Source organism: Amphiura filiformis, chromosome 13, assembly GCF_039555335.1.
Source record: "Amphiura filiformis chromosome 13, Afil_fr2py, whole genome shotgun sequence".
In the NCBI taxonomy this organism is placed as follows: domain Eukaryota; kingdom Metazoa; phylum Echinodermata; class Ophiuroidea; order Amphilepidida; family Amphiuridae; genus Amphiura; species Amphiura filiformis.
In genome coordinates, this window is record NC_092640.1 from 66902080 (window position 1) to 66920787 (window position 18708).

The window sequence follows — 18708 nt, forward strand, 5'->3', positions numbered from 1 at the left end:
GCGGTCATTACGGTTACCTTAATGCTGAAAATCCAGAGGGATGGTGTATGTAAGGGACACAGCCATCGGAAAAAGGCTAACTCAGATCGCGGGCCAAAATATTTTGCAGTTCAGAAATTGCAGCATTTTCCCTCAAACTATATATACATTGAGCTTGATAAATTGAACAGAGCATGTGTGGTGATACGTTGATAACTTGGTTCGTCCAAACTTGGAAATAAGTGGAAGCCAGGAGCTAATTGAACTGAGCATGCGGGTCACGGTTGTTTGATGGGATCATTTATTAGTTTTTCAAACAAAACATGTACGACCAAAATTTAGGCTTAAACAGCTAAAAGTGATATCATGCTAATGTATACAGATGCTTTGGAGTCATTTTCAACTTTAATTTCCCCTCTTTTACAAATTTATTCACTTTTATAGCATTTTAAAGCTTTTTCGGATATAAAATGTATCTATTAATGACAAAATTGGTGGCGCTATTTAGTTACTGGAAATTACTCTTTCAAGTTTTTTAAACAAATAATTCCTTTTATTGTTTGATAAAATATGTTTATAAAATTTCCTTGTTGCTTTTATATTAAAATGTTCTCAAACAAATCCAAATAAAGGTGATGTTAACATACCTCAATGACGTTTCGTGCTGTAACACAGCACTTTCTCAAATTGAATGACCAGCTTTGACCTTTGACGTCGGCTGCTTCCTGTTGGTAGCTGACGTAGGTGGTGCTGTCAATAACTGATCATAGATGTGCGGAAGGAAGTAGTTCCCACAATCCCTGTTGAGAGTATTTGCCTGCCCCTCTTCCTTATCCATATTGATTCTTTGATGTGTCTCCTTTTCCTGTTAGTTTCAATGTCTCTTATTTTGGCTTCTTCCCAGCCTATCACATGATTGTCCTCGGCGACATGGTCCGTGAGAGCGGATTTCTTAGGGGCGCTGGCGACAGATGTTTTCCTTTGGGCCCTGGTATATGGTTTTTCTGATGCCAGGTCCGATTCAGTTTTATGTTCTTTCATCCTTGTACCGAAAAGTCTGGAAGTCTCTCCGATATAGGATTTGGGGCAACCTAGGCAGGGAATTTCGTACACGCAATCTGCTGTTGTTTTGGTATCCCGTTTATCTTTGGGATGCACCAGGTGATTTCTAAGCGTTTTGTGTGGTTTAAAGTTCGCTTGGTAGCCGTGTTTTTGAAAATTCTTCTAGTCTTTTCCGACAAGCCCTGCTTATAAGGGAGGCACACAAAGCCACGACTTTTGGTGGTTTAAGATTGGTCCATGACTTTTGGCTTACTGGGCTCCTGAACCTTTTTAAATGCCCACTCCGGGTAGCCGCAACGCGTAAGGGCTTCCTTTATTTTTGACTCCTCAAACTCTCTGTCTTTTTCCTCGGTTACTACTTTATCTTTTCTGTCCATGAGAGTTCGGATAACACTAAGTTTGTGTTGTAAGGGGTGGTGTGATTGGAAGTGCAGATATTGATCTGTATGTGTCTTCTTTCTATATACTAACAGTTTGAGAGTCCCGTCTGATTTCCTGACAATTAGCGTATCTAAGAATGGGATTTGCTGATCTTCCTCCGTTTCGTAAGTGAATTTAATGTTGCCGGTTTTGTCGATTTGATTTAAGTGCTCCGTGAGGGGTTCTGCGGATCCTTTATTGACTATCTCCAACACATCGTCCACATAGCGTTTCCATAGCCTCGGTTTTATGTCAAGGGGGCTGTGACGAGTGCTTCTTGCTCGAGCCACTCCATGTACAAATTCGCTACTATAGGGCTGACCGGGGAACCCATAGCCGTGCCAAAACGTTGTTGGTATATTTGTCCTCGAAAGGAAAAATAAGTGGCGGTAAGAGCAAATTCAAGTACTTCCATGATGTTGTCTATGGTTAGCTTAGTCCGTTCTTTCAAGGTCTTATCATCCTCCAAACGCTTCCTAATAATATTCAAGGATTCGCTGACCGGGGTGTTAGTAAATAAGGATACCACGTCATGAGACATGAACTCTTCTCCTTCGTCAATTAAAATCTCCGCTAGACCCTCCGATAGATCTTTTGAATTAACCACGTGATGTTGGGTCTGGCCTACCAATGGACCTAAGATACGAGCAAGTTCTTTTGAGGTCTCGTACATGATTGAGCCACAGTAATCGACAATGGGTCTCAACGGGGTACCAGGCTTGTGTATTTTGGGTGTACAGTACATACGAGGCGTGTTTTCCGCAGTAGGGTACAATTTCCAGTACTCGCTAACTGTGATCTTTTCTTCCTTTTTCCATTTCTTTAACATACCAAGGAGTTTGTCCTTATATTTGGATGTTGGGTCAGATTTCAGTTTTGGTACGTTTTTCATCACTCAACATGTTGTTTACTTTGTCTTCATAGGAATCTTTGTCTAAAACCACTGTGGATTTGCCTTTGTCTGCTGGTAAAATCATGATTTTATCGTCTTTCTTGAGATCTTGTAAAGCCCGTTTTTCCTCTTTTGACAAGTTGGATTTTGTGTTATTGGAAGATTTAATCGCGCCAACCATTTCTGCACGTAACTGGGAAGCATCGCTCACGTTCAAACCTGCGCAGGCTTCCTCAGTGGCAACAATATAATCGTGCAATACTTCGCTGTTGTTTTCCGGCGCGACTGCATAATTCAGCCTTTTGCGAGCAGAGTGGTTTCAGGGCGGATAAATCGCGTTTAGAATTATTAATAACCCATTTCTTGAGCTGTGTACCACTGAGATCAATTTCATTACTACTGGTAGTACTCACATGATTACGTGAAAGGGATTTCTTTGCTTGTTTTTGTCCTTTTTCTTGCAACCATTCCAGCTTCCGGGTCTGCCGACATTTTGTTTTTGTGAATTCGCTCTCGCGAGAATTCGCGATATGATCGTCTATTTGGCGTCTCACATTGTCAGGGAAACGGGACTGTATTTCTAGATCAGAATGACTTGATTCCTTCTCTAATGCATCGATCTTATTGCTAATAACCCGAATTCGCTCCCGAAGAAGTTCTTTTTGTGCTTTGTTAACAATCTCACGTGCCTTGTTGGTATTTATTGGGCATTTTAAACGAAGACTGGGCGGCGTGATGTCTAAATCGCGGCAACGTAGTGTAAAAACACGATGGTTCCGATGCCGAGCCAATTTTCTCTCATAAGTTTCGTATTTCCTTACTTCCAAAACCGCTGATTGTCCGTAATTTTGTCTCAAATCCGCAAATAGATTCATCAGGATTGTCCATTAAAATTATATTAAAATGTTCTCAAACAAATCCAAATAAAGGTTTATTTGGATTTGTTTGAGAACATTTTAATATAATTTTAATGGACAATCCTGATGAATCTATTTGCGGATTCCTTGTTGCTTGTTTCACCTATTCAAGTAAAGATCCTACGTAATAGAAAAGCACGAAAGGTGCATAAAGGGTCTATCCCTTTAGTCATACCAACCAAATAAATATATAGAAGTATATTGTAGATGCAATCATCAATGCGGGAAGTATAAAAACATAGTCGCCACTCGTGCACTTTTTTGAGTCTACGGCTGTTCCGAAATCAGCCTTGAACCCTGAATTCAGAGGTAATTTTGGGTTGCTACATGGAATTCAAAGTTATTATATCATGAAAAAACCCACTGTAACGTAGGTATGCAGAAAAGAGTTGTATTAGCAATGACAAAGTATTTGCAAAAAGATCTATCTTTGGCATGTCGCTTTCTTGAAATATCACCAAAATATTAAATTTCGGAAAAAAACGCCACAAAATTTAGAACAAACATGAACCTTCCAAAATAAATGCACATTTGCACTTGGTGACCCGGTCATTACCTGGCGCTGTGATTTGGGATTCCTCGTCGCTGTCTCTCACTAGTTACCAGTACTTTAGTTTGCCCTTACCCCAGCCCTTAAAGACTTAGATTTTGTTAACTCAATCAAACAGTGTATTGGTGTTGTGCATTCGTGTGAATTTCGGTGAAAGGTGATTTTGGCCTTGCGTCATTAAGGCTCGTAACAATAGTAACAAAAGCTTCCACATGGTGGTCACCAAGTTTTCGTTTGTGGGCAGGGGAGGGGGTCATGGGCATAGATAATCGTGTTTACTCAAACACAGCTGTGACATCTAGTTAATATTGATTTTATTTTATGCAGATTGAAAGACTCCAAAACAAGAAGTTATATGGAGTGTATGTTTCAATTCGTGACGAAATGGAACTTCGGCTGGCTGACAGAAGTGACATCGAGCAAACTCTCTACCATGGATCGAGAAAGGATGTTATAGATGACGTAGGAAAGATGGGCTTTGATCGTGGTTTCACCCATATGCCGACAAATGGTAGGTTTACCCTGAATAAGCACACAAATATACTGCTGCATTAAAGCAATGTTCTACAAATCCTACACTTTTTTGCTGGAACTCTACGTTAATGAGATTCCCTTGGATACTATAGAATGTCATCATATTAAATTTAGCTAGTTTTAGCTAGTTTTAGCTACTTAAAACCCTTTACATACTGCAGTTACTGTCCGTTTTCCTATACAAAATACACAGTGCTCTTTCCCATTGACGCGTGACCTCTACAAATAGCCTACGTTAAAAGTATGGGGATATGCCTAGTTAACGTCGCTGTGTGAAAAATAACCGGCCAATATTAAAAGTACTCTTCTAAAGTTCTACAAAATATAGTTTTGTAACATATCCTAAATTTTTAGCTAATTTAGATGTTTGGAAATACTCGTACTTTGGTGTTTTAGTTAATGTTATAGGTAATAGTACATTGCCTAGTTAACGTCGCTGTGTGAAAAATAACCGGCCAATATTAAAAGTACTCTTCTAAAATTCTAGACAATATAGTTTTGTAACATGTCCTAAATTTTAAGCTAATTTAGATGTTTGGAAATACTCGTACTTTGGTGTTTTAGGAAGGATATGTAAACGACAGATAACACCAAAAAATATGAAGAAATTATTTCCAACCCGTGTTAAGTCTGCAAACCACCATGTTTCTCATTTTCAAGAACGCTGGTTAACAATAAGCACGTATTGTCTCATTTCGTAAACAAAAACCACACACAATTGTTCTCTAGCGCTCGCTTTATAATCGTTCACCCAACTGAAAGTATAATCCCAGCTCATTGCTCCATTGTACGTTTAAAGCAGACACATATGTTGTGTGTATTTAAGGCTACATGCTCTTTTTGGTTGAAATTTTTGGCGGGAAATAATCCCGCCAAAACATTAAAGTAATCTTTTCCCACAACTAAATATCATAGTCAGGAAATTAATGATGCATCTGGTAGCTTAGATCATAACTTTCATTGCACTTAGTTGCAATTATCCCAGAAAATTCTTGATTTGTTTTTACAGAGTCTTGAATTGTCGATGTTTTTCATCAAAAAACATCACTCGGTGTATTTTGAAACTCGAGGCATTAACTCTTCTCAAATTAGCCCCAAATCATAATTTATTATATGCATGTGTAGCAAACACCAATGGGAATAATTGGACGTTGTTTGCGGAGCCTAAATTTGGTTTGATTTTATTTCACAATAATTCTAAGGTGAGAATTTTGACCTGACATTTACTTTTTGGATTTCAAATTTAAATTTATTGATATACATATTTTGAATAAATAAAGAGTACGCTTACCTTTCTGCAACACTTCCCGGTATCATTAAGCATCTGCTGATAACCAACATTTTAGCTGAAAACAGTCCCTTCCTATCATTTTTGAACAAAATATGGTTCAAAAGTCCGTACGCTGCGTGTATAAACTAGCACAGCGAGATAACGAACAGAGCTATTTACGGTGGGGTATCTATTGTAAGCTATTAGGGTAGGCCTATAGTATATCTTCCCGCAAGTGACAAGATGTGTCAAGCAGGGCGGTATATTCAAACGCTATTGTCTGGATCATTGAGTATCGACTGAGCACGTATACATGCAGCACGGATGTGTGTGGTCCTCCCCAGGTTTTGACATAAATTACAAATGACGTCGTGAATGACCCAGCGTTTTCATTTTATTATTACTAAATTAATCGTCGTTTATCACGAGTGCTAAGAGTTGTACCAGTTCAATTCATCAAAATTAATTTGTATTAAATGAAAAACAAACAGACAAGTAGAGTCATATGTCTTTCTATGACCGTATTCCTACCAAAATCAAAATCAAAATGATTTTCAATACACTAGAAACGTGTTGATATGTATATCTTTGAAAATCGCCGAATGTTAACCACAGTCACCGTGGCACAGCATAGGCATCTTTAGCATTCAGTGAAATTGGCAGTGGTTCGAACCCCGGTGAAAATTTTAGTATTTTTTATTCTTTTTACTAATGCGCTGTGCCGTTTTACAAACACGCCCCTGAATGAAACTCATGGGCATGTACCCTTAACCAGAGAAGATATGATTTAATCAGTTGAGCTGTTTTCAATGAGTGTTATCTTGGTTTAATAGCTTTTAATGGGGTTTAAGTCCTGCAAAGGTCGAATTGAATTCTACTGTAGACATGACTGCATCATGATCGACATGTTTATATGGATAATACACCTGGGAGGGGGCACATTAATGTTGGAAATTGCTCAAAACGCTCATTCCAGATCCCTTAATTTGGTTAATTTTCTTTGTCTTTTTATTATTATTTTTTTCTTGTTTTATTTATTTTTTCTTTAATTTTGTTTGATTTATATTGCCAGGTTAAGGAGATGGGGGAACTAAAGGCCCATTCAGTGATTTTTTGATTTTTTTTTCATCCCGACGATCGTAAAAATCATGAAAATTCAGATTTTTTATACTAGACTGCGGAACTCAGTCTTCAATGATAGTCAGTAATTTTTATATTTTGGACATTATTATGACTATCATTTGAGGTCTGAGTTCTTATGATCCGAGGACCAAATTCAGACAATTGCTTGGGATTATTGGGGCAGAGGTTATCTTTTGAATTCTTTCATGACCACTGAAGCATAGTCAAACCTGTCAAGGACACTCGGCGTGAATTGAAAGACCATGTCACTCGCCACAAAAGAATGTCAAAGGTCATAAAACACCAATGTGGTGTAATCTGCTATCTAAAGGCCTATGGTTGATTTTGTACCTTTCGTCATTGTCATAGATATGCTAACATAGCTTTCTAGTGCAGTGGTTCAGCCGAAAGCCGTGTGTCTAAGACAAAAAAATAATGTATTTACGTGAGTCTGTAATTTATATACCGGTACTGACAGTATATAAATTAGCAACATGTATTTGAATGGGGCTTCAACTTCGTCAATACTGTCGTTTTCCTGTTTGTTTTGTTTTTTGGTTTTTTTTGCCATTTGTTTTTCATTAAAAAAATGTATAAACGTAACAATTTGATTTTTTTTTTCACGTTCGCTGGAATCACTGAATGGGACTTAGCTTTGTAGGGCGGATTATTCAAAACTTGTTTTTACCTACTGCTATATAGTATTAATCCGATTATTACATAACTTTGCCAGCGTATTCAAGACATAGGTTATGTAAGGGATAAACTGTACATGGGTATAGACAACGCACTGAATGGTTTATTGTTCTATTGTGTCCGATTTGAGCGCTGACATATTGGACAATGTTGCCAATCAATATTCATGAGAGGCCTACATTTTGTCATTCCTTTCTTTTCTTTTCTCTGTACTTATTCTTTCCTTGCTAAAGTATCACTCCCTCTTTTTATCTCCCTTCCCTTCTCCATCCCCTCTTACTTTTTGTCCCATCTCATTCCTATCATTTTTCTTACCTTTCTATTTATTTACTTCTATTTATTTATTTCTCTTCATTTCTTCCTCTTTCTCTCTTTCTCTCTTCCTCCAACCCCCCTCTCATTCTTCATATCCCCTCTTTCACCTATTCCTCCCTCATCCCCTACCAAGACCACTCACAGAAGAGCTGCACCACTTCAGTACGCCACTGTTTATGACATTCTCCTTCTTAAAATAAAATCAAATGTCAATTTGTGAAACAACTTTGACATAGGCCTATACCGGTATACTTATTATTGGTTACATGTATACGTAGCTATTACCATTATACAGTACTATAGACATGCAGACATGGCAGCCTTGATTTGTAATCATTCAGCAAGCGCATTCAATTTATTTAAATGAAGCACCCGAAGTCAGTGGGGTGATCACGAACTGTACATCAGCGGCTAATGTGTGCCTTTTGTGCTTACGGCTACTCAATCACACCCTTGTGTGTTATGGTAACAACAGGTACTTTTCGTTCCAGTAGCTTTCACGCGCCTTTCGTTTGATCACTTATTGACAGTAGCCTGCTAGGTAAAGCGTTAATACCAAAGAGCTTTTAAATAGAAATAGAGTCGCAATAGATGATATAATCTTTTGTTCGTTTGATGCCGATTAGAAGTTGCGACAGGCTATTCATAAAAGTGGTACCATTGTTTCGAATAAAGGGGTTCCGCCATTAAATTGGTCACTGATCCGGCATCATATTAACGCTCTACACAACAGGCGAGTATCAATAAGTGACCACACTACAGTCATGTGTAAGGGCAGTCATGTGTAAAGTGGTACCATTGTACTCGCGTATCCCAAATGTGTGCTTGTGTGGGTCTGGAGTCTATACGGAGGCTTTAGCTGTCGATGCAATCATCTTTACCACCCACCTGACGTGAGGCGTTTCATTTAACATGTTTAAATAAATTGAATGCTCTCGCTGATCGATTACACATTAGAATAAAGCTTGTTTTTAAGAAATTTCCATTTAATTTTATTTTAAGAAGGAGTTTGGCATAGAAATAGTGGCGTACCCAAAGAGGGGAGGGGGTTGAGGATGGGCAGATTCCCCTCTGTGAGAAGTCTTGGGAGGGGCGGAGGGAGGAAGAGGGGATATGGAGAATGAGAGAGGGATGGAGGAAGGGACAAATAAAAAGATATAATAAAGACAAGTAAATAAATAGAAATATAAGGAAAATGATGGGAATGAGAGAGGGAGGGTGAGAGGGGACAATGAGAGCGAGGGAGTGATAAAGTGTAGGCCTAGGAAAGAATAAGTACAGAGAAGGGAAAAGAAAGGAATGATGAATACATTTAATAATAATTATTAGGCCTATATAATAACTAAACACATAACAGCACTGGGCAGCCATTCGATGATGTCAATGCCTTTATTCGTTACGTAATTAAAACGCCCAGTCAGATGTATTTCACACCTACCAAACACAACTCACCCAATTTCGCAAACTGGACGTTGAATGTACACTCTCATGAATATTGATTGGCAACATTTTCCAATATGTCAGCGCTCTAATCGGAAACAATAGAACAATAGACCCTGCAGAGCGTTGGTTAATACACTGTCGGGTCAGCTTACCGATTTAATGGCGGAAGCCCTTTGTCCCAAACAAAAGGTACCTTTCGATGAATAGCTTTTCAGATTTCAAATCGGCACAAGTTAACTATGCGTTACAAAATCTATTGCTTCTCCATCGTTAATAGTTCCATGGGTATAGAGGCCCTGCATGCTTTTATCGACTGGCTCTAAACAAAGGAGTTGAACCGGTGTCCTTCACCGTAATCACGGCGCAGTAGCCTACAGTCCATTCAATCAAATGTTGTCAGTGTGCGAGACGAACGATGTATAAATCTGGAGGTCACATCATCACTTATCATGCTTATTGTAAAAAGTTTGTCCAATCCCTCATTTCAAATATATAGTTATGGTTTCTCTATTGTTCAGAAACCAAAAATCAAGGGATTAAAATGTGGAGATGAACTGGTATGCAATCATAACACTATTGTGCTGGGAGGATACAAGAGGGTATATATAATCAAAAGTATAATGCCCTATAACCATACGTATATAATAGCCTATTGTGCTAACATTTTCATTATCGATATCTATCAACGCGGGCGACTTTTGCCGTAGATGGCACACTTCCATGACACCATAAATTACACCAGAGTTCAGAGATTCGTTTGATAAGTTATGGATATATACGAGACCTAGGCCTACATGTAGAAATCATGTGCATATATTGAGGGGTGGGGGGGTGTTTTGTTTATTTGTCTGAAATATAAACGATGCATGATGATGTAGATGATTTGATTATGAATTAGATTATTCCCCGGAAAGCACAACCCATACCTCTTACCTATGTTCCCTCCGCCACCTATATATAACCTCCTCCTCCCCCTCCCCACACTCGATATCGACTCTTCCCTATTATTCCACTCCACTCTTGAGCCCCCTCTCTCCCTCCTTCCCTTCCCACTTCCAATGCTCTCTCCCCTCTGTTTCTCTTTCTCCTTACCCTTACCCCTCCCCTCACACACACATACCCTCTTTCCCTGGCGATCTCTTCTATCTCTCTCTCTCTATTCTCCAATAAATAAATTGAATAAAAGTTAGTTTAAACCAGCTTTCTATGATATTGATCTTCCGTCATGCGACATGCACATAAATAGAGTTGTGTATAATAGTGTTTATAACACTGAAGTCATAATCTGTCAAGTGCCTATTGTAATGTCTGTGGAAATATTTCGATGGTCTATATATTTTCACAGTGAAATCAGCTTAGGCTAATTCGTAGTCTCAAGTCAATGCTTTCAAACTAAATCAATGCTTTCAAATGTAGACTGCTTTGTTCGACTTCTCTGCTCGTGAATATTGCACTGCGAAATTTAAACATTTCTTTTGTATACTTAGAGTAGGTAACTTCAAATCAAATAATTTTACGATCCACACCACTTATAAGAAACTGAAACCAAAACCGAAACTGACTGACACAAATGTTCGGTTTTAAACAAAAGGTAGAAACAATGAGTTCGATATCTTATGATTCAAGTGGTTAGGCAGGACAATAGGAAACCACGTGACCAAAACCAAAACCAAAACTAAAACTATATATTTGAAATGAGGCAGTGCATATACTGTGTGTATTGTTCCCGGGTATTGTCAATGCAGTCAAGCAAACAGGTATTATATTTTGAAAAAGCCGATATAGTATATTCACAGGGGTGTCTTGAATGGTCAATCATATGGGACATAATCAAATTGCAGTGACTGCTTCCTTTGTTACCACATGTCAGTCATCTTGTGATTATTGGACCATGTAAACCTGCAAAAAACGAGACAACGTGAAGGCCCTATGAGTGATGTCATGGAATTTCCCTAAGGAAGTGATGTAATGAGAAAGGTTAATGTTATAATTAAGGCTTGGGAATTCCCAAGATCACATTTGGCTATTAATACTTGGGATTTCCCAGTGCTTGATATATAATAAAATGTAAACAAAATTCTTCATAATTTATATTGTTGATCTGGGCTAGCTAGCTAATATGCTAACAGTCCAATTCCTTCAAAGAAAGGAAATTGTGAAACAGAAATATTTCATGTACTCAAAGTACTACTGCTTGCCAGTGTTGTTGGAGAAGATCTAGAATACGTCAAAGAACGTACTTCTTCCAAGAAAGAAATATATATTCTTCTGTGGACTTGCTGAAGTCTGTTTTTTTGATTCAACACAGCTGTCTATATCAGTGGGGACAACTGCATCGCAGTCCTGCTTCCTGAAGATATTGTGTGAAAGGTTGAAATAGCACCATTTTTAGAGAAAGCAGCGCAAGGAGTTTTAAAGTTTGGAGAAAGCAGCGCAAGGAGATAAAGTGCGCGGAGAAAGCAGTGTATTTTGTTGTGCATTCGTGTGAATTTGTGTAAAAGGTGATTTTGCTGCGGATATTCTAAATCAGAAGCCTAGTTATAACATGACCTGATATGCATCTTCAGTGTTAAAATCATGCAAATCTATAGATGCTGTCACATTTTATGAGCAGTTGAACACAATACCATGTTTCAAAAGTTGCAAAGTTGTAATGTCCTATAGTGCATGTAAAAGGCAACCAGATATTGATCTGAAAAGAAAAACATGTTCATACAGACAATAATACTTTGTAACACGCTTTGAACAATGTTAAAATATTATTATTTTAGTCACACCTTTCGTACCTAAAAGATAGATCAAGCAACAAGTTGGGCTGATAACTCCATTTCTCACTGATTTAAAAAAACAATGCTCGGTTTGCTCAACAGTCTGAACGTACTATGCACGCATGTTCAAAAAAATCACACCATTCAAATAAGATCAGTTTTGGTAATCATTGATGATTATAATAATAAAAATAATAAGATTTTGTTAGCTACATCCCAACCAGCATTCCAAACACTTGTATATTTCTACTTTGAGTAAGCAAATAATAACTTACCGCCATATCATTGTTTTCATTAAGGGATCTAGAATGAGCGTTTATGGCGTTTCGACAGTATTTTTTGTGGGACATGAGAGCACATCAGACGTATCGAATTGCATTCTGAATACGAAGCATGTCTTTCTGATATCAAATAATTTTCATTTTTGAAATTCACGATATAATACAAATTTTATGACAAATTATTAAAATTTGATATTTTTCAAATTTTTGATATATAAACAGTCCTCGAAATAAATTTTATAAATCTAATGATATATTCTTAAAGTGTATATAGCTGGGAGGAAAAGCCGACGATCAATTGAAAATTTTGACTTTTTATATTAAAGATATGGATTTTTTTTCCAAAAAGACCTATTTTGTGTGTGTGTGTGTGTTTTGGGAACAAAAATCCATATCTTCAATACGAAAGGTCAAAATTTTCAATTGATCGTCGGCTTTTCATCCCACCTACATACACTTTAAGTATAAATCATCACATTTATAAAGTTTACTTCAAGTACTGTTGAATATCAAAAATATCAATTTTTAATGATTTGCCATAAAATTTGTATTACATTGCGAATTTCAAAAAATCTAAATTATTTGATATCAGAAGCACATTCTTCGTATTCAGAATGCAATTCGACATGTCTGATGTGCTCTAATGTCCCACAATAAATACTGTCCAAACGTTGATACCCCTTCCCTTAAGTGCGTGGATATTTCGTGGTTCCATACATGTGTGTCCTAAATATTGACACAAGATTGTATTTATGATTTTAAAAGTTACATTAATTAAACAGAAGAAGGGACCATTCAAATTTAAAATACCACAATTCAAATTTAAAGTACCATCGATTCTCTATACTTACATTAAGCGTATACAAGTGACACTTTGGGTTTTTGTAAAATATGAGTTGCTATAATCGCTCGTAACATCTGATAACATCAACGGATTTGCACGATTTGAACAATGAAGATGCACAACGTGTTATATATTTTACAACTATTTTTTAAATTCTGAAAATCCACAGCAAAGTTATTGATTTATTAAAGCATGTGTACCACAGGTACCACAGATAAATGACCTTCCGGCTTTAAGTTATGATTTACTGCGACTTTTAAAACGTGGTAAAACTTGTGAGAGCATTAATGGATTTACACGATTTTTCACACTGAAGATGTAAAACGTGTCAATCTAACTAATGCTTTTATTTTTTTTATATAATTGTTTGAAACAATATTGATTTATTCAAACATTTGTGTTACCTGTAAACTATACTTTTTATTAAAGAATTAATTTGTTTGTAATTGTAATTATAATTATAATATTGTTTCAACCAATTCTAAAAAAACGTGGGTTTGTTGTGAATATTTGAGCGAATGTTTGGCCTTGGGTATATTTGCTACCCGCAACACTGTTAAAACATGGCCTTTCGGCATCGCTATCACCGATTTATTCGACTTGAATAATAAACCAATGGATATTGATAGCCTGAAACCTAAGGATTATGAATTCAGAGGTCTTCGTTTTCGCCAGGATTTAAAAATTAAAAAAAAAAAAAAAAAAAAAAGACATTGCCCAAAAATGATGCGGTCATCAATTTTTTAGTGAAAAAAAATCACTTTTTTTCGTGCATATTGGAATATATAAAACATTTATCTTTTCATTCCAATTTATGTAGAAAGCAATGTGATATACCAATTTTGTTTTGAGAAGATTTTAATTTTGGTTCTCCTATTGACTTGTGTACTATAGTCCGTACATCCAAACCCGGGATCATTCGCTTGAATGGATAGGGTGTTTTAATATTGAGGGGGATGTAAAGCTTTCTGATGCATATTGTTCAGATCTGCAATTTATTAGTTACTATGCAGTTCTACGGCCAATGTATATTATATTAACATGTGTTTAATGGGTGTAGAATCCAAAAAGTCCTCCGACAAGTACGAGTCGATATATTTTGATTCATCAGCTGTGATTTCGGTATCTGAAAAGATGCGCAAAGGCGGTATGAAATCGATGTGGGTAATCAGCGACAAGTGAAACAGCCATTTCAGATTTAAATTTTGGTATCTCGAACTTTTTTTGGTGTATATTTTCATTTTTATTAGTTTCAGTTACATATTTATTGTTTGTTGGGGTTATTTTATGATCGGGGTATGCTGTATACAAATTGTGCAAGTGAAAAGCGCCCACTACAACAATTAGAAAATGCTTACAATCTGCTTGTTTTAATCTCGAGATATGTTTAGATAACAACGAAAGGGTAAAATCACAATTGTGCCACTTTTACTAGTGAAGATCAAGTAGACTGTACATGTAAATCAATGATAGCATCAAGTTTATCAAGAGTTCCTTTATGAAATCAAAAGAACGCATCAATTATACAACAATAAAAATAGTTTTCACTGTTTTTACTGTTTTATCACGATACAGGTATTATTTGATTTTTTTTCACCTAAAACATGTTAATAGAGAAATAGATATGTCACATTCTGCTGTAAAATTTTAAACATCATGCATGTGAATGATTTTATCATGGCAAATGCTGTTTTCTTTGTCACTCAAGACATGTTAAAAAACAAAAACAAAATATTCCAAACTTATAGGTTAATAAACGCGTATTATATGATGGGAAAAAATTAGACAAAATAATGCATGCACGCTGATGTTGATGCGTCTTACGCACGAGCCCCGAAGGGGGAGTGCATTGGACGCATCGACATCAGCTATCATGATTTACATGTGCAGCCCTCTTCCCTAGTAAAAGTGGCACAATTGTGATTTTACCCTTTCGTTGTTAACTAAACATATCTCGAGATTAAAACAAGCAAATTGACCAGAACAAACGGCATTTGAGAGCTAAGACTGCGCCCTTGACGTTGATGTAAGCATCATGTCACAACGGTATTTTCTAATTGCCATAGAGGGCGCTTTTTTACTTGCACAATTTTTTATAGACAGACTGTATAGGCGCGTGCCGTCGATAAAATCACTTAATAATAATAAAGTAAATAAAACAATCATGTTAACAAGATGTGACTTTCAGTAGCCTCCTCTTTCAGCCAGTGGAATGGCCGGATGACGTATTTGGACGTTTGGATCTGGCTTGGATAAACTATAAAGAGCATTATAAATTGTGATTTTCTCAGTATTATGACACCCACTGAATCCAATGTGACCTCAGGAAGTAAAGGTTCAAGCATTTGATTACACGAGGGTCCAGTTTAAAAGGTGACAAACTGGCCTATTCAAAAATCCACGGACGAGACTTCTGGTTTGAGAGTGGTGGGTGTCTCATTTATGTGCACTTTTTAAATTTAAATGTAAAAACAAAAGGAACAAAAGAAAACTGAAACAAAAGAACTGAAAATGAAATAAAAGTTGTGAAAAGTACAGAGTAGAAAAAAAAAACTGAAACAAAAACTTACTGCTTTAAATAAAGCTTGACTGAGGAATCTCTGCTGTCTCTTTGTTGCGCTTGTTTGAATCTTTTTTGTCTTGTATAGGCCAGTTTGCCACTTTTAAAACGGGACCTCCGTCTAATCAAATGCTTGTAACTTGACTTCTTGAGGTCACATTGGATTAAATGGGGTGTCACAATGTAGAAGATTAAATAGCGCATTTTTATATTTATAAATTAAAGATGAAATAGATTCCCTACTGTCTATATAAAATGCAACAGTTACTTCTAATGTACTTTTCTTGCATATTATATGACGTTTAACAGTTTTGAGAGACTCGGGTCTGTTGTACTTCTAATGTACTTTTCTTGCATATTATATGACGTTTAACAGTTTTGAGCGCCACAAGACTCGGGTATGCCTGCATGATTAAAAAATATGTCCACAAATTTGAAAATTCACCCATCACTAATTTCAACGGAATCCAGTTATCTATGCTCTAAATGACAACACCTCTCAATACTTTTCTGCATCGTGTGACCATGAGCATCATTTGGCATGCTCCACTTGCTGTCAAATCAGAGACGACTTCGCTAAGATAAAGAGCATGCAATCCAATTCAGAAGTATCTCGCTCTTCTGAAGAAGAGTTTCGGCTGGGGTTTCAAATACAGAAGGCGACATAAGCAATTGTGGCATGGAAATCGTACTTGCTAAGATGTGTCAACCAGGATGCAGCCAAGACCGAATACCTTGAAAGACTTAATGAGAATGATGTATTGGTTGTTATAAGAAATGTAACATTCAAACTCAGTTCACAAGTACACAAGGTCGATCGTGATCTCTGATCCTCAAATGATTTCCGACGAATTTAATGACTTTTTACAAGCATTGGGCCAAAGTTAGCATCCACAATAGTTACAGATGGGGAAAACTTGGAAACACCATCAAATAGTATCATGTATATGACACCAGTTGTAAAAGAGGAAATTGTAAAGATTATTCATAAGTTCAACCAAAATAAAAGTGCCGGTCATGATGTTATAGGCAATTTTGTTATCAAAAGGATAGCAAACGAAATATCAATACTTCTCACTGTAATTTTTAATCCATTACTACTGGAAAAGTCCCTGAATTGAAGATTGCAAAAGTAAACCATATCTATAAGATACTGAAGGAATGCTGCAGCCAAACAAAATTGTTTCGCTTGCCCAAGATCGCATTAGTTGGAGAAAGCTTGTAGTCGCCTGCTCCGCAGCCGACTGATGATGATGATGATGATGATGATAAAAAGGATAGCCATGACGTGTTCTCCAACTATCGACCTGTCTCTGTTCTTCCATGTTTTTCAAAGATTCTTGAAAGACTAGTGTTCAACAGATGCATGAATTACAATATTTTAAATGAAAAACAATTTGGTTATAGGTCAAATCACTCTACGTATATGGCAATTTTGGAATTAGTTGATAAAATCAGTACTTCAGTTGAAAATGATGAAACTACAGCAGGAATATTTTTAGATTTGTCTAAAGCCTTCGACACAATTGATCACATTTTGTTATACAAGTTAGAGTATTATGGGTTCAGGGGAAATGTATTAAATTGGTTTTACAGATTATTTGTACAATTGGAAACAATATGTATATTACAATTCATTTAAATCCAGCTATATGAGCATTTCATGTGGTCGATCTTAGGCCCATTATTATTCATTACTATTCATTACTATTACTATGTTAATGATATTATAAATACTACCTCTGTTCTAGAATTTGTTTTGTTTGCAGACCACACTATTATTACCTATTCACACCCAGATATTATATCTAAATTTGATCTCATTATCAAGGAACTAGAAGAGGTCAATAATTGGTTTAAAGCAACTAAGCTGTCTGTAAATGCAAGCAAGACAAATTACATGCTACTCGGTACAAGTCGTAAAACATGTATTTATAATGATCGTGTTAACATTGTATTGGATAACACGAATTTGGAAAGAGTTAAAAATACAAAATTTCTTGGAGTAACAATTGACGAGAACCTGACATGGAAAAATCATATCGATAACATTGCAAACAAGATATTCCCGAAAAAAAATTGGTGTCAGTTCCAATTTACAATGAAATTATTATTTTAATGTAATGTTAATGTAAAGTTTTGCACGCATAGCACTGACAAGAACATTTAGTGGTAGTTCATTTATCATTGAATATGCCTAATTATACACTTATATAGGCCTACGTGTTTTGGCGCAACGTCAGCCTTCTATTCTTCAAATTTTTTCACAGGAGGAAGATGGCGAATTTCATCATTCGATATCAGCAAAGTATCAGGCCCTTGCAAGTCCTATACCAGAGCAATACAAAAAGATTTTTGTTTAATTAACACTGGATGTTTTTATAAAAAAATATTGTATGTGATGAAGAAGGGGGCTGGTGGTTTATTTGTGTAAAGGTCAAAATAGGATTCGGATTGGGTCAGGACTCTTGTTTCGTCATCTTCCTTCATCCATGACCCACAGTCTTTGAACCTGCTCATTGTCTGGTGCTTGTATTTTTTCCTGAATGTATTTTAATGCTTTCTCTCCCCCACCAGCTCCAAGTACAGATAAAATACAAAAAGCTGAAAAGGAAAAAAAAAAAAAGATGTGGACACCGTCGGCTTCCCCCGTGTATCCGCCGGTGCCATTATCACGTGACTGTAAAACAGCGTATTACTATCAAGACTTATGTTTGAAAGCTGTCCTCAGATCGATGCGTCAAGTTTCCAGTCCATCACACTACGTGCTCTAGTCCATGTCGATATTATCAAGAAAGAGATTGCCTCTGACGTCATCTGTCAAAGTCGTTGATGATGACTTGCTAAACCCGGCGGTAAACCGGGCGCCTTATTTTAAGCTTATTGTTAATTTTGCACCTTCAAACATACAAACCATCTTAAAAGTTAGGTCTTTATAGTAGGAAACTTTCTTTAGCGAAGGCACCATGTCAACAATGCCTAGAAAAGTTGCTTTTTGCCTTGTAAAAGTACGTAATTTTTCGCCATTTCCTGGTATCAGCATAGAAGCAGGTCG

At 36.6% G+C, this 18708-nt stretch overlaps 1 protein-coding gene across 1 annotated transcript in view; it reads left to right on the forward strand.

Annotated features, from left to right (window-relative positions):
• LOC140167859 (protein mono-ADP-ribosyltransferase PARP14-like) overlaps positions 1 to 18708 on the forward strand; it is a 51380-nt gene that overhangs the window by 13486 nt on the left and 19186 nt on the right. Inside the window, exon 5 of the mRNA XM_072191150.1 lies at positions 4148 to 4331. Coding sequence (XP_072047251.1) covers positions 4148 to 4331 — 184 coding nt within the window. The remainder of the gene's footprint in view (positions 1 to 4147; positions 4332 to 18708) is intronic.